Genomic DNA, 26,072 nt, shown 5'->3' on the forward strand with positions numbered 1-26,072 from the left:
ATGGAATTTTCCAAGCCAGACTACTGGAGTGGGTAGTTGTTCCCTCCTCCAGGGGATCGTCCCAACCCAGGAATGGAACCAGTGTCTCCTGCACTGTAGGTGGATTCTTTACCAGCTGAGCCTCCAGGAAAGCAAACAACTGAAAAGGAAGTATCAATTTGGTAGAAAGTGATCCATGTTTACCTGTTCCAAAATGAGCATTATATAAATCACAAGAACAAATATACAATGGGGAGATAAAACTTACAGTTCAAGTGAACGATCTTATGCCTCAACTTAGAGGCAAATCAGTCCAGATTTGACAGATGAACAGTATAGCTGAAATCTGAAGGTATCTTTTTCAAAGAGGACTTGCCATCAGTCTCCAGGGTGTTAGTCTCTGCTGTACTGATGCTAAAGCTGAAACTCCAATACTTTGGCCACCTGTTGCGAAGAATTAACTCATTGGAAAAGCCCCTGATGCTGGGAAAGATTGAAGGTGGGGAGGAGAAGGGGATGAGAGAGGATGAGATGGTTGGATGGCATCACCGACTCAATAGATATGAGTTTGAGTAAACTCCGGGAGCTGGTGATGGACAGGGAGGCCTGGCGTGCTGCAGTCCATGGGGTCACAAAGAGTCGGACATGACTGAGCGACTGAACTGAACTGAACTGAACAGGATCTGAGAGAAAGATGTGGTCTACACAGGTACCAGGGGTTTAGAAGTCAAAGTGAAAGCCAGGATTTTTGGCTTTGTAAGTAGAGCACAGATTTGTGGGATAAATAAAATCTACTCAAATTTTCAAGATTCTGTTTTCAGAGAAATAAGAAAGGGCTTTAAAATGTGGACCCCAACAAAGGGAAGAAAGGGAAAATAAAAAGGACACATCAACAGTGAGGCCATTCTACTTACACCAAAATTATCTAGAACCAAGTTATTTATGATTTTATTTATGTCTAACATTTGAGAAGACTGTGACTCTATGTAAAATGATTTGACCATCACTTGGCTAACCTAAAATTTAAAAATTAAAAAAAAAAATTAAATCCTCTCCAAGTGATTGGACTGAATTTCCACATCATTGACCACACTACCACTTGATCTGTGCCTCATACACCACTATAAAACTATTTACAGCAGTATATGTTTAAGATATTAAATCTTAATCTCCAAATTATAAAGCAACCTCACATAGAGAAGCATTTAGGTTTACTAACAAACAAGTCAACTACCTGGAAATCAATTTAGTTGGAAAAGGGCACTGGATCAGAGTCAGGAGACCTTATGTCAAATTTTGGTACTTTTACCCCTGCAATATCACCAAGAACTGATTGTACCTCAAATCCTGACTTCAATATAAAAGGAGGGTGTTGATCCAAAAACTCCAGTTAGTATGAAACTTTGATTCATGAATCCTATATGATATTATATTTTTTGGCATAGGCAAAGTGGCTAACTTAAAATTAATTCTGGTACAAACCAGGTTATCCTTTTATGAATTTTTTTTTTTTACCTCTGTCCTTGTGCGTATTTCAAGGAAAACATGGATGACAATTTAAATGATCAATCCCTATACAAATGGTGCAGTCACGTGGACACCATAAAATCACTGAAAGATACATTTTCTTACATCCTAACCCAGGAACTCTGTAAATTTGAAATGTGTAGATTTCAAATCCCAGTGGCTTCAGATGAGGTTAAAAAGTAGAGGTTGGATATTTTCATCACAACCACTGGATGGCAACAGACATTAACAGTAAGAGGGGAAAATCAATATGAAAGCCATTTTTTTTTTAACTTGGTTTTTTCTGTGTTTTTAGATATAGCATCGAATTTCCTACAGATGTTGCTGCTGCTGCTGCTGCTAAGTCGCTTCAGTTGTGTCCAACTCTTCACGACCCCATGGACTGCAGCCTACCAGGCTCCACTGTCCATGGGATTTTCCAGGAAAGAGTACTGGAGTGGGTCCTACAGATGTTAGGGGGAAGTAAACAAAAGTGAATTTGAAAGCAAAAAAAAAAAAAAGATAGTTTTGGAACACATATTCTGCTTTTGTAAGTGTTTTGCATTTAGAACAATCCCCCAAGATTTCAGTGTCCAGCTGAGTTGTAAAAGAGGTACCAGCCAGAAGGGAAGAGTTAAACCAGAATGCTGTATTTACCAGAGTATGCAGGTTTGAGCTGAATTATTTATCAGTGGTAGTGAAATTTCTGATCTTGTGTAAGAAGATTAAGATTGCTACTTCATTTGTCACTGGAAGCATACAGTTCAACCCCAGCCTCAGGCTTTCTCCCTCTCCCACGAATCTTCTAAACTATGGACAGAGGCCATTTGGAGGACTCCTCTGGCCCAGTGAGGTAGGAGACAGTGGGACTCTGGGCTGGACACCTGCTCTCTGTCAAGTGGAGTAAAATTCAAGCTTTGTTCTCACCCAGATACTCCCAAGGACAAAGCTAGTGGTTAAAGCTGAGCTCTGCTAAAGCAAAGAGAAAAGGTACCCACTCCTGAGGTCAAGGAAGACTTCCCTGTCTGCACATGCGCAGAAGGCTTCTTGGGGGTTGAAAAGGGAGGGGACCCCACCCCATAATAAATGTGAACATGCACTCATAGGCCTCTGTGGTGGGATCCATCTTAGCAAAAAGTTGCACACGCATCTTGGGGAGGGTCCATGGACCAGAGAGGTGTGAATAAAGAAACAAGATAACGGGCCAAAGGGAAACAAAGACCCAGAAGGACTTTCCCACGTGAGTGATTTACATCCCTCTGTACTGTGGTTCTCCTCACTCAGGACACCCACGCTCCTCTCCAGGTGAGTGTCTCTGCCTAGTGTCTGACTTCCTGAGCCCCTCCTCATTAGAGAGGATGTCCGTACTCCTTCTCTCTGGGTGTGTATCTCTGCCCTGCTTCTGAGTTGGATAAACTGTTTCCCTCTGTGCTCTTTCATACATTGTGCTGTGTCTCTAATGATAAATGTTGTACCTGCGTTTAGTGTTTGCCTTCTTGAAACATTCTTGCTTTCAAATAGCGGCAAGAGCCAGGGCCACTTTGCTTCTAGCCTCGGGTCCCTGGTGGTCTAGTGGTTAGGATTCTTGGTCTTCATCCAAGCCACCCAGGTTTAATCTCTGGGGAGGGAACTAAGATCTCTTCTCAGGACTGCTCATTGCTCTCCCTCCAAAATCACCAGAAGGCCCCAAACTACTGGGAACATGAACGGTTAGCTAGCTGTGTCCCTGCCTGCCTTTGAAGGTCTTTGTTCTGGAGCCTCTGTGGGGTGGGAAGATAGCAGTAGCACCTCCAGAATAAGCCTGAAAGTCCAGGTTGTGCTCACACTATCCCCCCTCCACTTCTCCTATAAGGAGGTGCAAGTCTCAGAGTTGACAGTATAAATTTTATTCTAACTCCCACATATAAACCATTTAAAAACATCCAAGCTCAATCAGAAAACCTGCCTGGCAGGATTCTGGCCCAGGCCCTGAAAAAGATGGGACACTTAGAGGAAAAAACATGACAAAGATAACTCTGAGGGCTTTGAGAGATCAGTCTCATCACAGTCCCTGGAACAATAGTTCTCAAATTCTGGTGTGCCTAGGATTTACTGGGGAGCCACTTAATGAAGCAGATTCCTCATCCCATTCTTAGGAGATCCTGGGGTGAGCCTAGGAATCCATATTTTATCAAACAGTTTATGATGTCAATGGTCCACAATTGCACTTTGAGAAACACTGTCTAGGAAAACAAATGTCTCCACTGAGTCCCTAATCCACTCTCCCTGCCACATGCCCTCAGTTTCCACGAGAAGAGAGTAAGAGTCCTGGTTCAAGGTTTTCCCTGGCAGAAGAGGACCCCTAGGTCATTTAAAACCCAGAAGGACCATTAAAGAGATAAGACTGACTCAGGAAGCACCGAGTAATCACAAATAACAATAATCAACTGCAGGGTTGAGCCAAAGTTAACTAGAGCCAGTGATATACTTGTTCCCACCTCAGGCTCCAGTTTGAGTATTTGCCTTAAACTACCTTTTCTCTGACTTTATCCTCTGCTCTCTGGCAGGCTATCATCTTTGCTTTGCTTTTTAGTATAATTTTGATCCATATTTGGAACTTCACATTAGACTTTCTGAAGCTTTTGTGAGTTCCTGGCCCTGGCCAAAATTATACCTAACTCTTTTTAAAGAACCAACTTGCTGTCCCCCATCCCTGCCTACCTCACTCTATGTCCTATTTAACTTCCACAGGTACCATATTTGACACTTGTTCCAGCTCCAGTCTCAGCCACTCAAACATCACTGTTACCAAAACACATTAATAACTATTATACCCCCCAATGCTTGGCCATAAAAATATACTAGATATACAGCTCAACCTGTGAGAGAGTATTTCAGAGCCAGCATTACCCAAATAGATGATTTTCCCACAGTAGACTTAAAAAATTGGCTTCAGTGACTAAAGAAACAGCATTGAGGTTTGGGATATTTTTCCTATAATAAATATTTTTGTATCTATTTATAATCATTATGGTGACAAAAATTGAAATATAATTTGAGAGATGTGGGAATAAAGTCACTCCAAATACCAATCCACTGTTATCAGTAAGTCCAATTAAGACAATCATCAAAATAAACTTCAAATTCAGCCATTCCTCTTCATTTTCATTGCTGCCTCCCTCTCCCTGTCATATCATGATAAAGACCAAACTTGGCATTGTGGTCTGGGCATGAAAGGGCACTGCCAACCTTGTTGCCGCTGTTTAGTCACTAAATCATGTCCAACTCTTTTGAGACCCCATGGGCTATATCCCACCAGGCTCCTTTGTTCATTGGATTTCCCAGGCAAGAATATTGCCATCTCCTCCTCCACGGACCTTCCCAACCTAGGGAACGAACCTATATCTCCTGCATTGCAGCAGATTCTTTACCACTGAGCCACCAGGGAAGCCCAACAACAACAACAACAAAAAAACAACTCTAACTATGTAGACTTTTTTTTTTTTTTCAGTTTCTAGAATGCTCCCAGAACTTTCTTGCCTGTAGCTTTTGCATTGTCTATTGTCCAGAACATTTTATGTCCTGCCATAGTTGATTCCTTAGTTTCCTCCTCTCTGACCAAGTTCCACTACCACCAAGTACTCTCTCATGAGAATACATCATTCTGTTGATTGCTATTTAATGCCAGCCCCTCACCCACTCAGATGAAGCCCTGCAATTGGTGGATTCATGTCTGCCTTGGTCATCACTATATTGCCTGGGTCAGACAGGCAGTACACCATATTGACTGAAGCAAAGGAAGGAAGAATGAATTGAACTGGTGAGGCCTTCCTTTGGTGGCGCTGGCATAACCTTAGGTGAAATGTATGTTATCTGTGTTACAGCAGTGTTCTGTGGGGTTACAAAGATAGAATTCAGAAGCAGAGACCAATAACTGTGAGTGTCCCACCAAGATTTACAGGAAAGTGAGGTTAGCATTTGAAAGGAGTGGAGAATCCTCTGGAGTCTTGATGCTGAGAATTACAGGTACGTGGATTGTATTCTCCAATCTCCATGACTGCATCAGTAAGCAAAGATGATTTATGTGAAGGATAAAGGGAATAGATAGAGAATCAGGATCACCATCTAAATAGGGTCATTATTTCTCAGAGGCACCAGAACATCTGCCATCTGGGAACTCTTATCTCTACACGCAAGTTGGACTTGGATCCATCTTAAGGGCTTATCTATGCCCCACTCAGTGATAGACTTCATTTTTGGGGGCTCCAAAATCACTGCAGATGGTGACTGCAGCCATGAAATTAAAAGACACTTGCTCTTTGGAAGAAAAGTTATGACCAACCTAGACAGCATATTAAAAAGCAAAGATAGCTCAGTCAGACAGGCGCAGAGACACTTCTGGAAGTAACATTGCGAGAACCAAGGAGAACCTCAAGTTCAGTTCAAACTTGTTTTGGTTGATGATGGTGGTACTGGAAAAACTACGTTCGTGAAGCATCATCTGACTGGTGAATTTGAGAAGAAGTATGTGTTGAGGTCCATCCTTTTGTGTGCCATACCAACAGAGGACCTATTAAGTTCAGTGTATGGGGTCCAGCTGGTCAGGAGAAACTTGGTGGGCTGAGAGATGGCTATTATATACAGTCTCAGTGTGCCATTATAATGTTTGACGGAACATCGAGAGTTATTTACAAGAATGTGCCTAACTGGCATAGAGATCTGGTACGAGTGTGTGAGAACATCCCAATTACATTGTGTGGCAACAAAGTGGATATTAAGGACAGAAAGGTTAAGGCAAAGTCAACTGTCTTTCACCGAAAGAAGAATCTTCAGTACTATGACATTTCTGCCAAAAGTAACTACAACACTGAAAAGCCCTTCCTCTGGCTTGCTAGAAAACTGATTGGAGACCATAACTTGGAGTTTGTCGCCACACCTGCTCTTGCCCCGTGAGAGGTGGTCATAGACCCAGCCTCGGCAGCACAGTATGAACACGATTTAGAGGTTGCTCAGACAATTGTTCTCCCGGATGAAGATGATGACCTGTGAGAAAGTGAAGCTGGGGCCCAGCATCAGAAGTCTAGTTTTATAGGCAACTGTCCTGTGATGTCAGTGGTGCAGTGTGTTTACCACTTTTTTATATAGCTAAGCAGAACTTAGCTTAATCTTTGCTTAATCTTTGGATGCTGAAGGAGATGGATGGGCTTTGCAGTGAATGTGGCAGTTTGAAAAAAAAGAAAAAAACAACCTTCATTTTTTGGACCTGCATATTTAGGTGTTTTGGAACGCAGTTGTTTCCTCCTTAAGTTTGAAATATAAGACTGCTATAGTCACATGACAATATTGAGAGGTGGAATCTTGTTTGTTACTGTCATTCCCATTCCTTTTCATTTAGAATCAGAATAAAGTTGTATTTCAAATATCTAAAAAAAAAAAAGCAGAGACATTACTTTGCCAACAAAGGTCCGTCTAGTCAAAGTTGTAGTTTTTCCAGTAGTCATGTATGGATGTGAGTTGGACTATAAAGAAAGCTGAGCACCGAAGAATTGATGCTTTTGAACTGTGGTGTTGGAAGAGACTCTTGAGAGTCCCTTGGACTGCAAGGAGATCCAACCAGTCCATCCTAAAGGAAATCAGTCCAGAATATTCATTGGAAGGACTGATGCTGAAGCTGAAGCTCTAATACTTTGGCCACCTGATGCAAAGAACTGACTCATTTGAAAAGACCCTGATGCTGGGGAGGACTGAAGGCAGGAGGAGAAGGGGATGAGGATGAGATGGCTGGATGGCATCACCAACTCAATGAACATGAGTCTGTGTAAACTCCGGGAGTTGGTGATGGACAGGGAGGTCTGGCGTGCTGCAGTCCATGGGGTCACAAAGAGTCGGACACGACTAAACAACTGAACTGAACTGATGCCCTGCTCTGTGCCCAGGCGAGACTTACTAGGGGGTTGGGTTCATTGTGCCCCAAGGACTTGTCATCAAAATATTACAACAACAATTTTGGATCTATATATACATCCTGTAGGTGAAGTGTCAAAAATATCTGTCCCTGGAAATAGTTTAAGTGCTGGGTCACCAAGCAAGTCTCTTCAAGGTTGAGAAGGAAACCTTCCCAGGGTCCTGCAGCCACTATTTAAAAAACAGATCAATATGCAATCTGGGACAATGCTAACCTTGTGACTGTTTCAGAAGGAAAAACCAATAAGGTGAACTGCCTATTGGCAGCCTCATTCTGTGCTGCTAAGACAGGAGAATACCTTCTATCACTGGGCAGCATCACATAAAAGTAACTTAATAGCTTTGAATAGTCTAAAATGGAAGGTTCAATGTCTCCATCTAAATATTTACACTGCATACATCCTCACAGAAGCCAGACTTTATCCAGCAGTTTCTGGTCCATCTTGTAGAAAGCTGGCATGGGGAAGCAGCTATAATATCCTTGGGCCAATATCCTTGAGCCAATTATGAAACTTGCATTGTGAAAGAAAGATTCTGCCCAAGAATCTTTATGGACTGTTTTACTAATACAGTTTCATGGAAGCAAATAAATACGGGACTAAAGTATATTAACTTAAAAAAAAAAAACAATTACAAAAAGAAAAGTAAATGGGTCACACTTATTCTGGTTCTCTCCAAAATATTTTAGGACAGAAGCAATATCTAGTATATTAAAAATAATGAAAAGTAATAATAAACATCATAGTAATAATAAACATCATAAATGCTAGGTCTTTTTGAGAAGATCTCCATCTGGAAGTCTTGCAAATCACTCCCCTAAGGAGATAAGCTTTTCCCTGCCACAGAGGGCTAAGCCCGGCAAGCTCCGGCTGCTGCAGCTGGTGCCTGCAGAGAGAAGGTGCAGAGGCCTGCCTCCCAGGGCACAGGAAGGGATGCAAACAGCCGAGTGCCCCTCACTCTCATTAAAAAACACCATATGCCTAGGGCATGCTCACCAAGGTGTTTTTCACTACAGGTTGGGCTGCTTAGCTCATCTGCTTACAGACAGAATTCTCTTTAGCATGCTTATTAAAAGTGCAAGCTTATGCTCATCGTGATGTTGCAGTTCTAGGGTAGGGGCCAAACAGGAATCTGCATTTTCAGTCAGCACTGCAGGAGACTATGAGGTTCCCCATGCTGAGGCAATGCTTTGGGAACCACTGGCTTCAACCAGTATTTCTCAAACTGGGATCACTGGATGCCCTATTGAAAGTTCCAAATAGCTTTTTTTTTTTTTTACATTTTGCACTTTGTTTTTGATAATTTTTCAAATATTAAGAGCATCCTGGATAATGTGGATAATTTTATAGCCAAATACTACTGCAACACTTCCACTGAAGTTTTACAATCAGGTTCTACTTCTAACTTGGTCTCAGGCCACTGAGTCTTTACTCAGTCTTTACTCAGATCCAGATCTGATCTGAATATCCACAACAGAGTGAAGCCTGAATGATATCCCTTCATTCACTCAGGAAGGGAATAGAAGAAGGAAAGGAGCAGATTTTGACAAAGGACATCAATGTACTAAATGGGAGGTGGAGGGGGGTAGTTTATAGGATGTTCACTAAAAAGTGAGGAAATGGAAAAGCCCAGAATGAAAGACTTCTCCAAAGCCTGGGAGGTGCTACACATGAGGCAGTGGCTGAACACCTGTGTGGATGAGAGCAAGGAAATGAGGCACGAAGGAAGACGGGGAAAGAACTCAGGTCAAACAAAGGAATCGGAAGGAAGGTAGCAAAAGAGACTGGGGAAAAGGTCAGAGACTGAGGGGATAACCAAGAAGGAGAAACATCTGGGAGCTAAAGGAGGACAAGTTTTGAGACGAGAACAGTCTTCATGTGAGCTGGTATTGTCCTGATTTTACTGCTAAAAGAAGTAAGTTAAAATAGTCTGTCCAATATGATATCACTTGTGCAACAAAAGACCGTGTATACTGAAAGACACAAAGAAAATTTCTGAAAGCAGTAAGAACAAAAACAGAAGCCTGCAGTTATCTCTCAGACTTAGAAGTGTAACACAGGGTCGGGAGAACTTAAACTTTTTATTTTGCACCATTTCTTATGTTATATTTATTTTGAACATATATTATTTTCTCACTAATGCTTTAAGGACTGTTCAGCAGTACAACATTAAAGTACTCAGGAGAACAAGAAAGATGCGACTGAAAAGAGGTCTTTTGGGGAGATAAGAAGGTGGTTGTTGGTGACCTTCTTCAGAACAGTTTCAGGTCGAAACGTTAATACTGACTACCATGGTCTAAAATATTGCTTCTCAAGCTTTAGCGTGACTAGGAATCACTTGGACATCTTGGTAAAATGCAGATTCTAATCAGTAGGTAGGTCTGGGAAGGAGCTTGACATTTCTAACAGGCTCCCACGTGACATCCCAGTGGCTGGTCTGACACTATGTTTTTGAACTGTAAGGAAAAGTAATCAGAATGCTGGGAATGGAGGTGAGTACCCAGAGACCACTATTTTTCAAAGAATGCTCTGTAGGCAATGAACCCTACACCACACTCTAATAAAAGATTCTGCAATCAAATAGGTGGAAATATACTGCATATCCACCCTGATGAGTCACATTGGGTATTAATGTTTTATTGAGAATTTTTCATTTGTTTTCAACTAAGACATTCCTAAAAGGGTCAACCTTGCAACAGTGAAAATTTATCTGCCCTGTCATGTTCTTAAGAGGCCATCCCTGAGGGTGTGGGGAAGCAGTAAAACAGGGGAGCAGGAGCTCAGGGGGTGCACAGAGAAGGGAAACTGGAATATGATGAACCACATCTGGTCTTCAGTGCAATAGCAGTGGAGGTCTCCGAAAGGTAAGAAAGCTCCATAAATAGACCTTGTCAGGACAAGCACATGCCAGTAAATAAAGCCCAACGTTCCTTGACAGTATGTGCTATGATGTCGTCAGATATTTGCCAAACCTCATTCTAAATATTTCTGGACCTTTCCAAAACTTAGCCCAGCACCAGCATTAGCAGGATAACTTCAAAGCCAGGGAGAAGAGCATACTTGTGAATATATGAACCTGAATCTATTTACATTGCCAGAGGCTTGAGGAAACCACAGAAGCTGACCTGACCCCACTGCTGCGGGGAGTCGCACTTGACTTGAGCGCAACCCTGCTGTCCACAGACAGTGATTAAGAACAGCCTGGGGGAGGCTGCTCCTCCCACCTGCTGAGGTGGAGGAGGTGGGACCAGAAGAACCCCAGGGCTCCAATAACCTGCTGGCAGCACTGAGTCGTCTGCGCAGCACCGCCAGTGCTCGGCTGCCTCAGAACAACCTTTCAGACTCTCTTCACAGATAATGAGGCTGAGAGCGCTGAGAGGCTGAGAGTTTCAGTGGGAGACTGGATTTCAAAGGATCTCTCAGTGTGGAGGAGAGCAGAGGCTATTCACCGTGGTATGCCTTAATCGTTTGAAAAGACTGCCACTTTCTCCTTTCTAATGTCTAATGTGGCAGCAGAGGGTCCAAGCCACATGGGGCAATTTGCACAGGGATTAGAATGGTACCAGAATCAACTGTAAAATACGCTCTGAAGCCTTTGCATTCACCGCGGTACTTCTCCATCGCATTAGCTCTTTATTGGACATTTGGTCGCTCAGTCAGTCCATACTTGTCTCTAACATCAGCTACTAACATTTAATTGCTACTAACATCAGCTGCCATACTTGTCTCTCAAATATACTAATGAGGGGAATGGGCCTGCACAATACCATTCTCTCTTTATTAGACTTCAGATTTCCTTACTTTGAGGATAAATATACTCGAGCAGCGCCGTGCACATGTGACCATTTCACTATGGGGATGCTAATTACGGGATAAAATGGAGACACACGCCTGTTACAGTACAGTGATATGAACCCATACTCTGAATGACTCAAGCGCTCCTGCTTCAAGCTCCCTGAAAGCTGCAGGGCCCTGTCCCACCACAGTCAGAGTGGTGGCAAAAGAATCCAAATTAGTTCTAATATTCATGCAACAAATACACATTTCCACTACTAAGTATGTCACAGAAAAGCCTCCCTACTGCACACACTAAATACACTTTAAACTCTGAGGGATGATTATTTGGGATATCAGGAGTCAATTATGTCAGCCCCCATGTGATGCCATGTGTCTAGGCCACCAGTAACCATGCAGCAGGGCTATCTTTTCATTTCATTCCTCCTGTTTCCCCCTTTGCAATGTGTTCATTTTAAAGAATTTAGAAGCGCGCTTCCAATCTATAATGAGAAAGATTTTGTCCTCTATTTTTATATGAGGCACTTTAATTGCTACTAACATCATTGAAGTTAGCATATAAACAGGAAGGAGGGTGTTACCCTCAGAATCATTTATCCTTAAAAAGAAAAATACTTCTAAAAAAAAAAACCACAAACACACACACACACACACAAAGCAGAGGAGACGGATGAGAGGGGACCTGGAATAGAGTTTAGAGTTTGTTTTCAAGTTCCACCTGGAGGTTCTTCTACCCAGGATCTGGGGAGAGATTGTGTACCTTCAATGTAGCCCCATTAACTAGACTGTGCAGTGCCTAATTTATTACTGCTCACCTGACTTTAATTCCCTTCCTGAATTCCGTAACACAGCTGCAACCCGGTGTGGAGAATGACTTGGGGGTAAGAATGCCCAAAAGACAAAGTAATGACTTCCATTTTTTCTGAATTTGAAGACTTCTTTCAACTTAAGATCTCTCATAGGAAAAATGTAATGGCCAGATTAAAATCATTCTAAGTAAAAAGTGACTTTAAAATTAGTCACCTTAGGTCTCACTGAGGGACAAGAGAAACTCTGTTGTTGTGGTTGTTTTGTTTGTTCTTGGTAAGAGAAAGGATGACGCTGAGATCCTCTTGGTCCATTTAAGAAGCACCTTTGGTTGGCAAAATGGAAGTGCTAATGGTGGGTTTCAGCACCTAGAGGGACTGTAAGCCCACCCCATCCCTGAGGGAGTGGGAAGCTGGAAATGAGCCTTAGACAATAACAAACCCCATTCCATCCCAAGTGAGGAAATCCAGTCCTGGAATGAAAGGAGGGACACATTCACTCCATTCAGGAGATCTTGGAGTGTCCACAAAACCGTTTATTATTGGAGAGGCTAGGGTTCAGCCAGCCAGCCGTAGCTCACAGCACACGGTTTTGCCATGGAAGTCCCAGCTGCGAATCGGAATCCTCTTTTCTCCTCCCCACCCTCTTTGGAATTGTTCTTGGCTAACTGTTCCACCAATTAGGACCTGACTACAGGGCTGAGCCAGACCAATGCCCCTCTGTTGAGTATCTCAGCGCCCCCAGGGGGAGAACTGTAAGCCGACAACCTACTTTAATCAAGAACGCTGTCACTTTACCTTTTTGCTTATTGAGAAACAGCAGAGGGGGCATGATGCCAGGACCCCGAAGCCCGGGGGCCTTTGTGGCCTGGGAGCTTTGGTCGGAACTCGCTGCTTCCACGGGTGCTCGTGGCGCGGTGGGCCCCTCGGGGGTGGAGGCTGGGTCTCCGGACAGCAGCTCCGGGCCGGCTCGCGGGGCAGCCGAGGGGAAACTGCGGAAGGGCTCCTGCTCTGCCAGGCCCCGCTGGCTGGGGGTGCGCTCCTCGGCCCGGGCGCCCGGCTCCTCCCGGATGGCGTCCAGGGCACCCGGCTTCATCGGCGGTGAGTCCTGCTCCCGTTTGGGGCTCTCCTCTGAGGCGGAGGAGGCGTCGCACGACTCAATGATGAGCTCGCTGTCCAGCTCGGCCTCACGCTCCTCCCTCAGGAGGCTGTACTGGATCGACGGCGAGGCCGGCGACGGCGGCGGGCCGCCCACGTGGCCAAAGGTCACGTAACCCGAGGGCAGCGTGTCCTCAGCGGCCAGCGGGTCCTCGGACACCAGCTCGATCTCCGAGTCCCCCGACTCCGCGCTGCTGGCCTCGTGGTCCAGGGGGCTGGGGATGGTGGGCAGCCCAGACCTGGCCTTGGCCTCGGGCCTGTCGACCCCCTGGCCCGCTGGCCGTGGGCTCTCCGTTGTCTCGTAGGATAACCCCTTTGCTTCCTTAATGGCAGTGATCAGCTCATCCTCGGAGATGCCGCATTTCCCCTGGGATTCTGCGGCAGACGGTTCTGTCGTCCCACAGAGCGAAGAAGCGCCAAAGAGGCACACACAAGGACAGACAGATGGACAGGGAGAGAAGAAATAAAACAAAATTCCATTAGGGGAGATATTTTCTCCTTGCTTAAAAAACACATATCTTATTAGCCCCCAAAATAGTCTGTTTCCAGGGCTATGCTAGAAAGGCCACCAGAACTAAAAGGCTAATTACTGTTATGGTCCAATTAGTGTTTCATATACCTATATCTTAATTTAGTTATTTTTAAAAATGACGCAGCAATTTCTTAGCAGTAGCACCTGGCTGATTTTTCTGTTTCAATGTGGGAAACTTTCTAGAAGTCATGGTTTTAATTTCTAATCCGCCTCCAAGGGAAGTTTTCCAGTGTCACAGATTTCATCAGATAATCCTATGTATGCTTGTGTGCTAAGTCACTTCAGTCGTGTCCAGTCTTTGCGACCCTATGGACTGTCATGTACCTGCCAGGCTCCTCTGTCCATGGGATTCTCCAGGCAAGAATACTGGAGTGGGTTGCCAGGCCCTCCTTCGGGGATCTTCCTGACCCAGGGATCAAGCCCATGTCTCCTAACGTCTCCTGCGTTGGTAAGCCTGTTCTTCACCACTAGTGCCACCTGGGAAGCCCCAATCCGATATATATATCTCTCTAATTTGGCCCACCAGTGTCAACAAATCTGTAATAACTCCTTGTTCATGAACCCCTGTCTATGTTCCCTGCTTCAGTAAGACAAAGAAAGCTAATTTGGATCCTTATGTACAACATGCTTTCCAACCTTCACATTTTCCATAAGAATCAATACATTTATTCTTTTTTAGTGAAAAGTGTAACAAAGTGAAGCAATATAAGGAATAATTTTTTGCCAGTTCCACTAAGCAGGCTGTGCAGACTACCATACTGTGCAATCCCACAAGGGATTCTAATGGTAGAGGCTTCTAATGGTAGAGTCCACTGTCATTCTTTTGTCATCTCTTCACCTCCTCTTGAGAACAAAACCCAACAGTCACATCCCTTGGGCAACTGCCTACCTTCTGTCTGATGTATATTCAGATGGCCCCCAAACCTCATGGGCAATCTTACTGATATTTCTGTCTTAGCTGAAATTACTTGGGATGGCCATGACAACAGTTTTCAAGAGCTTGGTTTTCCCCTTGCCAATGCAACAGGACCTTATGTCAGAATATCCTACCAGTGATTTCTGGCCCTTTTATAAGCAAGAACTACTTGTCATTTCTCCAAAGCTTTGAGGTCACTGGGAGGGTAAAGGATAGACTATTGATGGCTAAGTAAATTGTCACTTTAGGACTATGGGTGGACCCCAATGGATAAAATAGTTTAGATTTGTCTAATTCTCTAAAAACTGAAATGATTTTTATCCTTTATCCATGTATCATTCATTCATCTATTATTTACTGATCGCCTTCTATGTGTTAGGCTCCCTTATAGGCACTTAAGATGTATTAGTGAATGAAACAGGAAACAAAATCTCTGCTTATATTCTAGTGGGAGAAGAATACAATACACAAATAATGCATGTAATAAAAAAAATATATAGTATGTTAGAAGATGTTAAGTGCTATGGAAAAAAAGTAAAGGGGTCAGGAGGACTGTGACAGGGTGGGGATGAGTTTGTAATTTTAAATAGGGTTGTCAAGATAGATTTTATTGAGAAGGTAACCTATATTCAACACTTCAGAAGGTGAGCAAGTGATTCATGAAGATAAACAGAGGAAAAGCATGCCAAGCAGTGGGAACAGATAGTACAAAGGTCTGGAGGTGGGAGCTGCAATGATCTAGGTATCAAAAGGAGGCAGTCATGTCTGGGGCAAAGTGAGTAAGGGGGTAGGAAAATAGGTAAATAGGAAAAGAGGTAAAATGCATTCAGGGAAGTGGGGTCATCATGTAGGATCTCATCAGGCTTTTATCCTGAGTGAAATGAGAAGCCATTGGAGGATTTTGAGTAGAGAAGTGATATGATTTATGTGTTTTTTTTTTTTTTCAGTAACTTAAAACAAGAACCTCATTATCTCATGCACAGTTTATGTGTAAAAAGATTTACTGCATGATCCTTAACTCTATTTTTATAGAAGTTAGTTCCTTAGTAAGTTGTGCACATGTGATTTCAAACAGCAAAAAAGTGTAAAAGTTACATTAAATTTGCAATGATAGGGTGGAAGGAGGAGGAAGAAGATAGGAAGTAGAGGCCAGTGTGAATGAAGGAACAGCCTGTACCTCCAGAGCACTATCAGTAGCAGCAGCATCACAGCTCCACTTGTTGAGCATTTTCTGGGTTACAGGCACTTCACATATGGGGCTTAGAGTCTAGTGGCAATAGGTAAAGTGACTTGTCCAAGATCACGGTACTGGTTTTTCTATCTTTGCCTCCTTGGACTTATTCCCATCTTTCTCTGCCCTGTTCTCTGTTCCAAGAGGCTGACCTACATAGAAGGTATTACCTGGAATTCCTTCCTCTCTGATTTCTGGTTATCTTCAGCCAATAGCAAAACAGCCTCTTCTCTTCCACAGAAGAGGTGGAAGGAGGCAAATGTTGGGGTATTTATACCTCTTGCTGTTTCTGAAGCTCCAAGCTTTGGGAATGCTCTTCCTTCCCCTTCCCGCTTTGGGTCCGGGGTACAATAGATCCTTAATGTCGCCAGTCCTTGGGTGCTTTACCATTTTTTGTTGGTTCTTTTAACTATCTTTAAATGTCTTTACATTTGTAAATAGCCATTTCTTTAAACCCTCTTCAGTTACAACTTTTGAGTGTGTCGCTTTTGTTTCCTGCAGGGCCCTGAATGATATAGCCACATGGTGAGAAATGACTTGCCTTAAATTTGGACTCAAGTCTTTATGTTTCATGCATTTCTCACTATATCAGGCCACATCTGTTCAAAAAGTGGGTGGGGGCCTGAGATAGGACAAACTGTATTTCAGAAAATGAGAAGAAGAGGAAAAATAAGCTAGATAACCACATGCAAAAGAATGAAGCTGAAACCCTACCTCATGTCATATTAAAAATTACCTCTACGTGGATTCAATCTAAATGTAAGAACTAAAATCAGAAACTTTAGAAGAAAACACAGAAGTGAATCTTCATGACCTTTGATTAGATAGTGGTTTCTTAGACATGACATCAAAAACATAAGCAACAAAATAAAAATATACAAATTGGAATTCATAAATATTAGACATTTTTGTGCTTTAGAGGAAAACATCAAGAAAGTGGAAAGACAATCCATAGAATGGGTAAAAATTTTACAAATCATATACCTATAAGGGACTTATATCTAGAATCTATTAAAAATTATTATAATTCAATTATAAAAAGACAACCCAGTTAAATATAGGCAAATAATTTGAATAGCAATTACTCCAAAGAGTATTTACACATGACAGAAAAGCATACGGAAATGTGCTCAACATCATAATTCACCAGAGAAGTACAAATCGAAACCAATGAGTTACCACTTTGTACCCACTAGGATTCCTAGAATCAAAAAGTCAGAGAGTAGTAAGTGTTGAAAAAGATGTGGAGAAACTGGAACACTCAGCCACTGCTGGTGTGAATGTAAAATGATACAGTTGCTTTGGAAACTAGTCTGGCAGTTCCTCAACTAGAGTTTCCATATAAATCAGAAATTCCACTCATAAGTAGAGAATTGAAAACCTATGTCCACTCAAAAACTTATACACTGTGTTCATAACAGCATTATCTGTAACAGTCAAAAAAGTGAAACAACCCACATCATATCCCCAGTACCAGGTACAGTGCCTGGCACACAGGATGTACTCAACAAGCAGAGCTCATGTGAGAATTAGCTCAAGTCGTTAAAACAATGGTTCTTTTTTTTTCCTAAGGGTGACTTTTGGTCCTTTGGTCTTGCTTTATGTTTTTTTAATTAATTTACTTATCTGACTGCATCAGGTCTTTGCAGCATCCAGGCTTAGTTGTGGCACTGGCTCAGTAGTACAGTGTATGGGCTTAGTGGCCTCACAGTATGTGGGATCTTAGTTCCCTGACTAGGGATTAAACATGTCCCCTGGATTGGAAGGCAGATTTTTAACTACTGGACGGCTGGGGAAGTCCCAGAACAGTGGTGAAACTGTTTCTGGGTTGTGTAAACATAAATCTGATCCTGCCGCTCTTCCCTTCCTTCTCCTCACTGATTTTGAGTGGGGTGTGGCTCAAAACTGCCCTCAGAAACTTTGACTTAGTAGAAGTTGAGTCTTGATGGGGCCCAGGCATCAGTGTTTTATATCTCCAAAGGTGATTCTAAAGATCACATACAGTTAGGGTTGACAGATTTAGCAAATAAAGATACAGGATACTTAGTTAACTAGGACGGTTTGATAAACAATGAACTTTTTTTTAGCATAAGTATGTCCTAGGAAATATTGATATTTTTATCTGGCAACCCTATCTCCAGCTGAAAACTACTACGTTAGAGCATTCAGAAAAGAAGGCTTGAGGATGTTGGTTTATTTACTCAAAGGTAAAAATGGTAGGGGCTTCCCTAGTGGCTCAGACAGTAAAGAATTTGCCTGCAATGCAGGAGACCCGGGTTCGATCCCTGGGTCAGGAAGATCCCCTGGAGAGGGGAATGGCTACCCACTCCAGGATTCTTACCTGGAGAATTCCATGAACAGATGAGCCTGGCAGGGCTACAGCCCATGGGGTCACAAAGATTTGGACACAACTGAGTGACTAACGCCCAAGGATGGTACCAGTGGAGTGTGGGAGGAAAAGGTCTGGTAAGTTTCATGTTGGGCAAGTAAAAGTACTATTTTAAAAAAAATCATCTTTCTTATGAGTGAAATGGGACTCAGTAGATATTGTAGACATTACCCTCCATTCTAAAAGTGAACTAAAAGTTTAACAAAGTGCTAGGAGAAATCAGGGGAAATTTTAGAACAAAACAGAGGTTTTCCTACCCTTGTTAAAAACTTACGGGTTTATGTCAAGACTGACACTGGGCTTCCCAGGTGGTACTAGCAGTAAAGAACTGCCTGCCACACAGAGATTTAAGAGATGTGGGTTCGATTCCTGGGTCAGGAAAATTCCCTAGAGGAGGCCATGGCAACCCACTCCAGTATTCTTGCCTGGAGAATCCCATGGACAGAGGAGCCTGGCGGGCTACAGTCCATTGGATTGCAAAGTCAGACACAGCTTAGCACAGCACAAGACTGACACAGCAAAGCTAGAGAGTCATTGATAATTAAATAGAATATAGAAACTGAAGGTTAGAACCCCCTAGCATGGGAAGGTATGTTTGCTGCTGCTACTAATCATGCTGCTTTAATTTAGAAGGAAAAAAAAGGAAGGTGAATATGGGCCAGTCTATCAAGTCACAGATGCCAGTGTCCAATCATGAGCAGTGCTGACATCCAGCCCTCCCCTTTGTTCCCATCTCATTCTCCACTTGTCATCCAGAAGGATCTTTTAGAAACACAGATCTGATCCTGCCACTCTTCCCTTCCTTCTCCCCACTGCAACCACATTGACTTTCCAGCTGCTGCTAGAACACTTAGGACATTCTCTGGGCCTCTGCACTGGCGTCAGCTCAGCCTGGCACCACTTCCTTGTGTCCACACGGCTTGTTCCCTCACCCCATTCAGGTCTCTGCCGAAAACCACTGGCAAGGAAGAGCATTTCCTCATGACTGCCCCCATCACTCTCTTACACTCTACCTTGCTTTATCATTCTTCATAACCATTATAACAACCTGATAGTATATCATCTATTTATTTGTATGTAAGTCTTGTCAATTAAAATGCAAACTCCAGGCATGCAGGAATCTTATGTTTCACCACTATATCCACAGCAGCGATTAAGCAATGCTTGACATGAAGTAAATGGTCATTGCATGTTTGTTAAGTGAAACAATGAATGAATGGCATTCCTTCCCAGATTAAAATTATTCAATGGTTTCCCAATGCCTTTGGAACAAAACTCAAATTCTTTGCTCTTGCATGCGAAGCCTTTAATGTTCTAGGCCCTGTCTACTTCTCCAATTCTGTTCTGTCTCATACTTCTCCCTTGCTCCTTTGTATCATCTTTCAGTTCCCAAATAATAGAGCCTTGAGGCCTGTGCATTAGTTGACCTCTAAACCTGGGGTCCCTGTTAATCCCTCTCTGAATTGTGGTCTTCTTCTCATTCAGATTTCAGATCATAGATTACAGATCTCAGGTCACAGAGGCCATCCTTGACCTTCTCATACCCAACATTCTATCACTGCTGCTACTAATCATGCTGCTTTAATTTAGAAGGAAAAAAAAGGAAGGTGAATATGGGCCAGTCTATCAAGTCACAGATGCCAGTGTCCAACCATGAGCAGTGCTGACATCCAGCCCTCCCCTTTGTTCCCATCTCATTCTCCACTTGTCATCCAGAAGGATCTTTTAGAAACACAGATCTGATCCTGCCACTCTTCCCTTCCTTCTCCCCACTGCAACCACATTGACAGTGTTCACATTCCATGAAATTACACTATTTATTTATGTGCTTCCTTTTACTGACGTCTCTCACTAGCAATAAGCTCCATGAGGGCAGGGACTTTATACACCTTGTTTGCTGCAATGTGTCTGGTGTCTAGCACATGTCTGACATATAGAAGTGACTCAATAAGCATTTTGAATAAAAGAATAAACTTGCAAAGTGGGTAGGAGAATCACAGACCTCATCAATGCAAGGAAATAAATAGCAACAGTAGTTTTCAAAGAGTTTGAATTGATTTACTTTGTATTGCTATTTCTTCTTAAGGGACATGGGTGGTTTTATCATAGCCTCTTGATTATTGATTATCTTTTCTGAAGATAACACCTCAAAGAACATCCATGACAACCATAATATACTTCTAGGTATTTGGGTCAGGAACAGCATGCTGCTGACAGATCAATGTTCTGGTGCCTCAGGGCACTTACTGTATTTTCCTAAAACATTTCGCTTGTATTCATGACTGATCTTTACTTAGAAGACACTTCCAATATTTGAGCTGTAAGAATTACCTCCATACCTCAGGGTATGTTATTTAATATGGTGAAAATAATTAAGTACATTGAAGAAAACTGCAAAATGGAATAATGTATTGGAATTGAAGAAAGTATATTAGACTCCTTGATTAAGATTAAGGGTTTGTAGTTAAAACTTTTCTAAATTATAACTTCTCCTGATTCATAATTCACATAATTAGAATTATTCCCTAGAGTTTGTTGATAATTTCCATATTTATTAAACAGTGATAAACTGAATTCCTTTTGTTTAGGATGATTGCCTTTTCCTCAGTTTCTATGTAGGAATATATGTAATTCTTGGTGTTTGTCTTACCAGTTAGCACTGGAAATGGCAGAGAGAATTGAGATCCAAGAGATGAAATAAAGCCCAAATCCTCCAGTGTCTATGGGCATAGGGTCTCATAGTACGAGGGGCTCACAAGATGAGAAGGGGGTTAAGGTAACCTCTTGGCTCAGCTGGTAAAGAATCCGCCTGCAATGCAGGAGACCTGGGTTCGATCCATGGGTTGGGAAAATCCCCTGGAGAAGGGAAAGGCTACCCACTCCAGCATTCGGGCCTGGAGAATTCCACGGACTGTATAGTCCAAGGAGTTGCAAAGAGTTGGACGTGACTGAGAGACTTTCACTTTCATTTTGGGATAAAAAGAATAAGAAAAGCCTCAATGACAAGCTGACTTCTCCTATCTCTTTTGTTAATTTTATTCTTATGTGTTGTCATATGACTCAGGTGTTATGGTGTGGGGGGGTGCGTGGAGAGGGGAACTGACCATCAGAGACAATTGTGTAATGGGACAAGGGACTTTCTCTTTCTGGAATAAACCTTACTTAGATGTTTACTTGGAGTAATTGCAGAGAAAACCACTGTCTTATCCCATGCTGTCAAACGGGCACCAACAGATCATAAAACTCCAAGATCATGAGAGCCAAATCTGATTTTGTCTTCTCTTCAAGATGTTCCAGAACTCCAATGAGTCATGACAACCGAAGAAAAAAATATCCCTCATAATTAATGAACCTTATATCAAGTCTTAGGACTTCCTAGGTGGTTCAGTGGTAAAGAATCCACCTGCCAATGCAGGGGATGTAAGAGACACTGGTTTAATCCCTGGGTTGGGAAGATTCCCTGGAGGAGGGCATGGCAACCCACTCCAGTATTCTTGCCTGGAGAATCCCATGGACAGAGGAGCTTGGTGGGCTACAGTCCATAGGGTCGCACGGAGTTGGACATGACTTAAGTGACTTCGCATGCACACATGCACACATCAAGTCTTTATCACCAGCTTCATAAACTGTAATTTTCACATATGCGTGTGGCCATGTAAATAGACCTGAAGGACCGGGGGCATTTCACCCTTCCCAAAGACTGGCCAAAGTTCTTCCGTACTGATCACCAGACATACCTAGAGCTCTGAAACACAGCTGATAATGTAGTTATCTTCAGAGTGTCAGTATCTTTATGTCATGAGATAACATTAATAGAAGGGTTTTACCTGCGTGGCCAGAAGGATCACAAGGAGGCTTTGAGACTCAGATATGTTCCTACCTCCTGTTGTCAGCTGGGATAAGTCACACTGGAATGTGACTATTTCCCTGGTCATCTGTCCCACTGGAAGGCAGAGACTGATTTTTGTTTGCTTTTCAACTCCAGCATCACCAGTGCTTATTCTAGTGCCTGACTAAAAGAAAGTGTGTAGAAAGTATGTGTTGAGCAAATGAATGAATTTGAAAATCAGGAACTGGGTGCAGAGAATCTTTAAGAGTTTACAATTGAATGAGTCTGAGGTAAGATCAGGGGAAGAGAGGAATGGATACCAAAATCTTTAGGGAAACAAGACAGGAGGGACCTCCATTAAATACCTGCTCTGTTCTAACACTTGAACTGACTGCTTCATCAAGATTTAGAGCAATCACTCTTTAATCAAAAGGGTTTAGATCTGTTTTAAGAGTTCAGTACAAGCTCTTTCACCTGAGGTTCTGAAGATTACTTTTTGTAAATAAAAGAGGTTTGTAAATCACTGTGGGGTAGGGTCAGAATTCCAGCCATTTGAGGTAGGGGGAAATTCAAGATCTCTCCCTGTCTTCATCCTAATGCCCCTAAGCATTCAAGAGCAGAGGAGACATAAAGGCTCCACTCCTACCACCTGCAAAGGGGTGGCATGGGGGTAGGGGGGAAACTCTGGCTACCACTCTGGACTTCCAGTCAGGTCTGGGAGGTCCCCTTTGTGCTTGAGAAGATGTACTGATGTGGTCTAACAACACTCTGCCTTGAGTCAGAGTAGAAGGTTCAAGCTGTAAAAGATCATAGCCTAGTGAATTCTGAACTATTAAAAATTATAACCAAATAGAATCGTTGGTTTAAAAAATAAAATTGTAAGCAGAACTTCAATAAACTGAAAAAATGAAAAGGACAGTGTTGAGACTGAAGGGGGAAGGGAGGAGTACCCTTTGTTTAGGTTTCTTCTCACCGTCCATCCCTGCCAGACCCTAACATCTACCCTATCACCCTTCACTGTACAGACTTGGAGTTGGAGCCAAGAATGTAAAATGTCCAAGGTGGTCCAATTGGTCTGAAGAGAACAGCTAAGACGCCCAGGGGTCAGGGAAAAGAGCTAACCTAGAACCTGGCAGCACCTCCCTCCCTACTCTGAACAGTAGAACTACAGGAAGGTTTTAATGTTGCCAGCATGTCATTTTTACTTCTCCCCTCGAAGAAAGAAAGAAATAATTTATAAAGCAAATCTGATAGGACTTTTTAAAAAAAAACCCAGATGTCAACCTTTGTACAATGGGCACAAGACTGGAAAAGTTACATGTTAATTAAATCAGTTAAAATGAGATTGAAGTATTTTGAATGCAAATCTTCAGTCCTTAAAGTTCATATTTCCACACACTGGGTTTTCCCAAGGCAGGGACCCCCCTCATTTCCTCACCTGTTCCAGAAGACGGAGGAGTGACAGATCCTGGGCTGTCGTCTTCAGGCTCTGAGACGGTGACCGTGGGGACTGTGTCAGGACTCGGTTTCAGGCAGATATCTTGCTTCTCAGGGGTCTTCTCTGGGGTAGCGGTTTCAATAGAAGGCTCGATTTCAGTCAGCGTGATCTTGACAGGGGCGGCAATCAGAGGGGCACTGCGCTGTTCTTCAGAGATATCATCTACATATGGCGCAAATGTTGATTCTTCAAATAAATGGTCCTTGAGGATTTTCCCCTCCACAGGAACTGGTTTCTCAGCCTCACGGGTCTCTTCAGGCCTTACTGAGATTTCAGTGTCCTTATTCTTAAAGTCCAAGTCTTTCTCTTCCAACTTGGGGTGACATTGCTCCTGATATTTCACCTCCTCTGGCCTAGTTATGTCAATGTATTTATAGGCTTCTGCTTTCATCTGGTCCAGGGGGTCTGCTAAGATCTTGTTCACTTCAGCGGACTCTGCTGGAGTCATTTCTATTCCAGAATCAGAACTAAATAAGCCACGAGGCTCTGTCCCAGGCACATCTGGTAAGGAGGATCCGGGGGAACGCAACTCCTCAGGGCTCTCTGAAGCAGTGATGTGGCCGTTTTCTTTCTGAAGAATTCCAGTGAAATATGTAGCATCCTCCCGAGGTGGGTAATAGATGTCAGAAATCAGAGATGTATAACACACTCCTTCCCCATCCTTTGCCACTGTTGAAAAGGTATGATCTGTGGCCCTGGAGACATCTGATGCACCTGTGAATCAACACAGCAGTAGAGAGTGAGGGGGTGCCTGGCTTCATGTCTCCACCTGCCTAACCCACCACCCACCCTGGCCTGTGCAGGCACAGCACCCTATCTCCTCAAGACCGCAGAGTTCCCTCAGACCACTCTCGTGTTGTTTTTCCTTGTCTCCAGGATAGCCCCCAGCACTGGCATTTTTCTGGCAGCAGACTGCATGAGCTGCCACATCCAGAGAAGTTGGAGACAGACCCCAGAGAACTAGTAAGTTGATTCTCAAAATCTACTACTTTAATATGCAGTGATTGGTTCTTACTTGGCATTAGTCAACAGAACCCATCTTTGTGTCTAAAGCACTACTGACTCTTTAAACAGATGTGGAAATATAAGTTAATTCAGGTTTGTAAATATAACAATAGGATATTCCACTGGGGAGAAGGGCTGCTCAGTGAGCTTGGAGAAGGCTCAAGAACTGTCTGGTCCAGTCCTTTCATTCAGGGACTCCTGCTCTACCTGGATTGATGCCATCTCTTCTCTTGTTAAAGGTACTCAGAGAAAGAAACTCCTAGTTTTCTGGTGGCCTCCTCCCAAAGTGGTATCACTTTAACAGAGTGCTTCCCTTCTTCTCCGGTTTTCCCCTCGTTTTGTTTTTCTCCTCAGCTACCCACCAATAACTGAGGTTATTTGCCTTCCAGTATGTTCAAAATGCCCCACTGAGAATTTCTCGGTTCTACTGGGGGTACCAAGGGCAAAGAAAAAGTTTCCAAGTTGAGTCTACAGAATGTTTTCACCTGGCCTTCATTTTATTTATAAACCAGTCAAAATACTCACTCATAGCAAGGAGAAGAAAGAAACGCTTTACTATTTTTCTGTGCTGTGAAATACTGTCAGAGGGGAAGAAAGCAACATTTATTGAGAACTTGTCACTTAAGTGACAAGTAGGATTTTACCTGATTCTTTAATGTTCTAAATTAAGCCCCACACTCTCAAGAGATCACACATACACACACATTCAACCCTTAAGACATACTTAAAGAATATTACAGATTAGGGCACCAACTCATAAAAGCAGTAACAGTAACTATGAGTAGTAACAGTAGTAGTAATATTGGTAACTAATACTTGCTATGTGTCAGACAGTGCCAAGCTTTCATTACTATTGACTCATTTAGTCATCAGAGCAACCCTAGAGGATAGGTACTATAATTAGCCTCATTTTGCAGATGAGGAAACGGAGGAACAGTAGGGCTGAATGACACACCGAAGCCCACAGAGGCAGGCAGTGGCCGAGCCAGGGTTCAAACCCAAGCAGTCTAGAAGTCAGAAAACCTCCCCTAGCCCCCTCTGTACTTCCTTAAATGTTTGTGAAGTTTTTCCTTTTTAAGTAATTTTGAATCAGTTCTATTACAAGTACACTTAGCAATTTTCTTTTCCAAGCTATCTTCTTGGTTATATGAGCACGGTTAGTCTAAGGGAAATGGAAAAGCACAGAGCCTCTTTGCTTCCAGCACTCTCCTGCCTCAATACCACTGCAAGAGCAGCTTTCTTTTCTTGCAGTTCTCTTAATCCAGGTACCTATGTACCTAAACCCTTCACTGCTGAGTCTTCACTCAAACGTCACCTTCTTAAGGAAGGCAGATTTGACCACTTTGTCTCAGGCTGCAACTCCCCTACACACCCAGCAGCCCTGTCCCTCCCTACTTTTCTCTTTATTTTTCCTTAACACTTGTCTCTTCCTAATAAATCACATAATTACCTTATATGTTCATTACTTATTTAATGATTGTCCCCC

General features: G+C 42.9%; 1 protein-coding gene across 1 annotated transcript in view; it reads right to left on the reverse strand.

The window, feature by feature from the left end:
* The window catches only part of RTN1 (reticulon 1), a 235,634-nt gene that overhangs the window by 89,951 nt on the left and 119,611 nt on the right, over nucleotides 1–26,072 (reverse strand). Inside the window, exons 2-3 of the mRNA XM_043472216.1 lie at nucleotides 23,522–24,295; nucleotides 12,827–13,576 (exon numbers count right to left, since the gene is read on the reverse strand). Of these exons, the coding sequence (XP_043328151.1) occupies nucleotides 12,827–13,576; nucleotides 23,522–24,295 (1,524 nt within the window). The remainder of the gene's footprint in view (nucleotides 1–12,826; nucleotides 13,577–23,521; nucleotides 24,296–26,072) is intronic.

This window comes from Cervus canadensis, chromosome 6 (assembly GCF_019320065.1).
Source record: "Cervus canadensis isolate Bull #8, Minnesota chromosome 6, ASM1932006v1, whole genome shotgun sequence".
In the NCBI taxonomy this organism is placed as follows: Eukaryota; Metazoa; Chordata; class Mammalia; order Artiodactyla; family Cervidae; genus Cervus; species Cervus canadensis.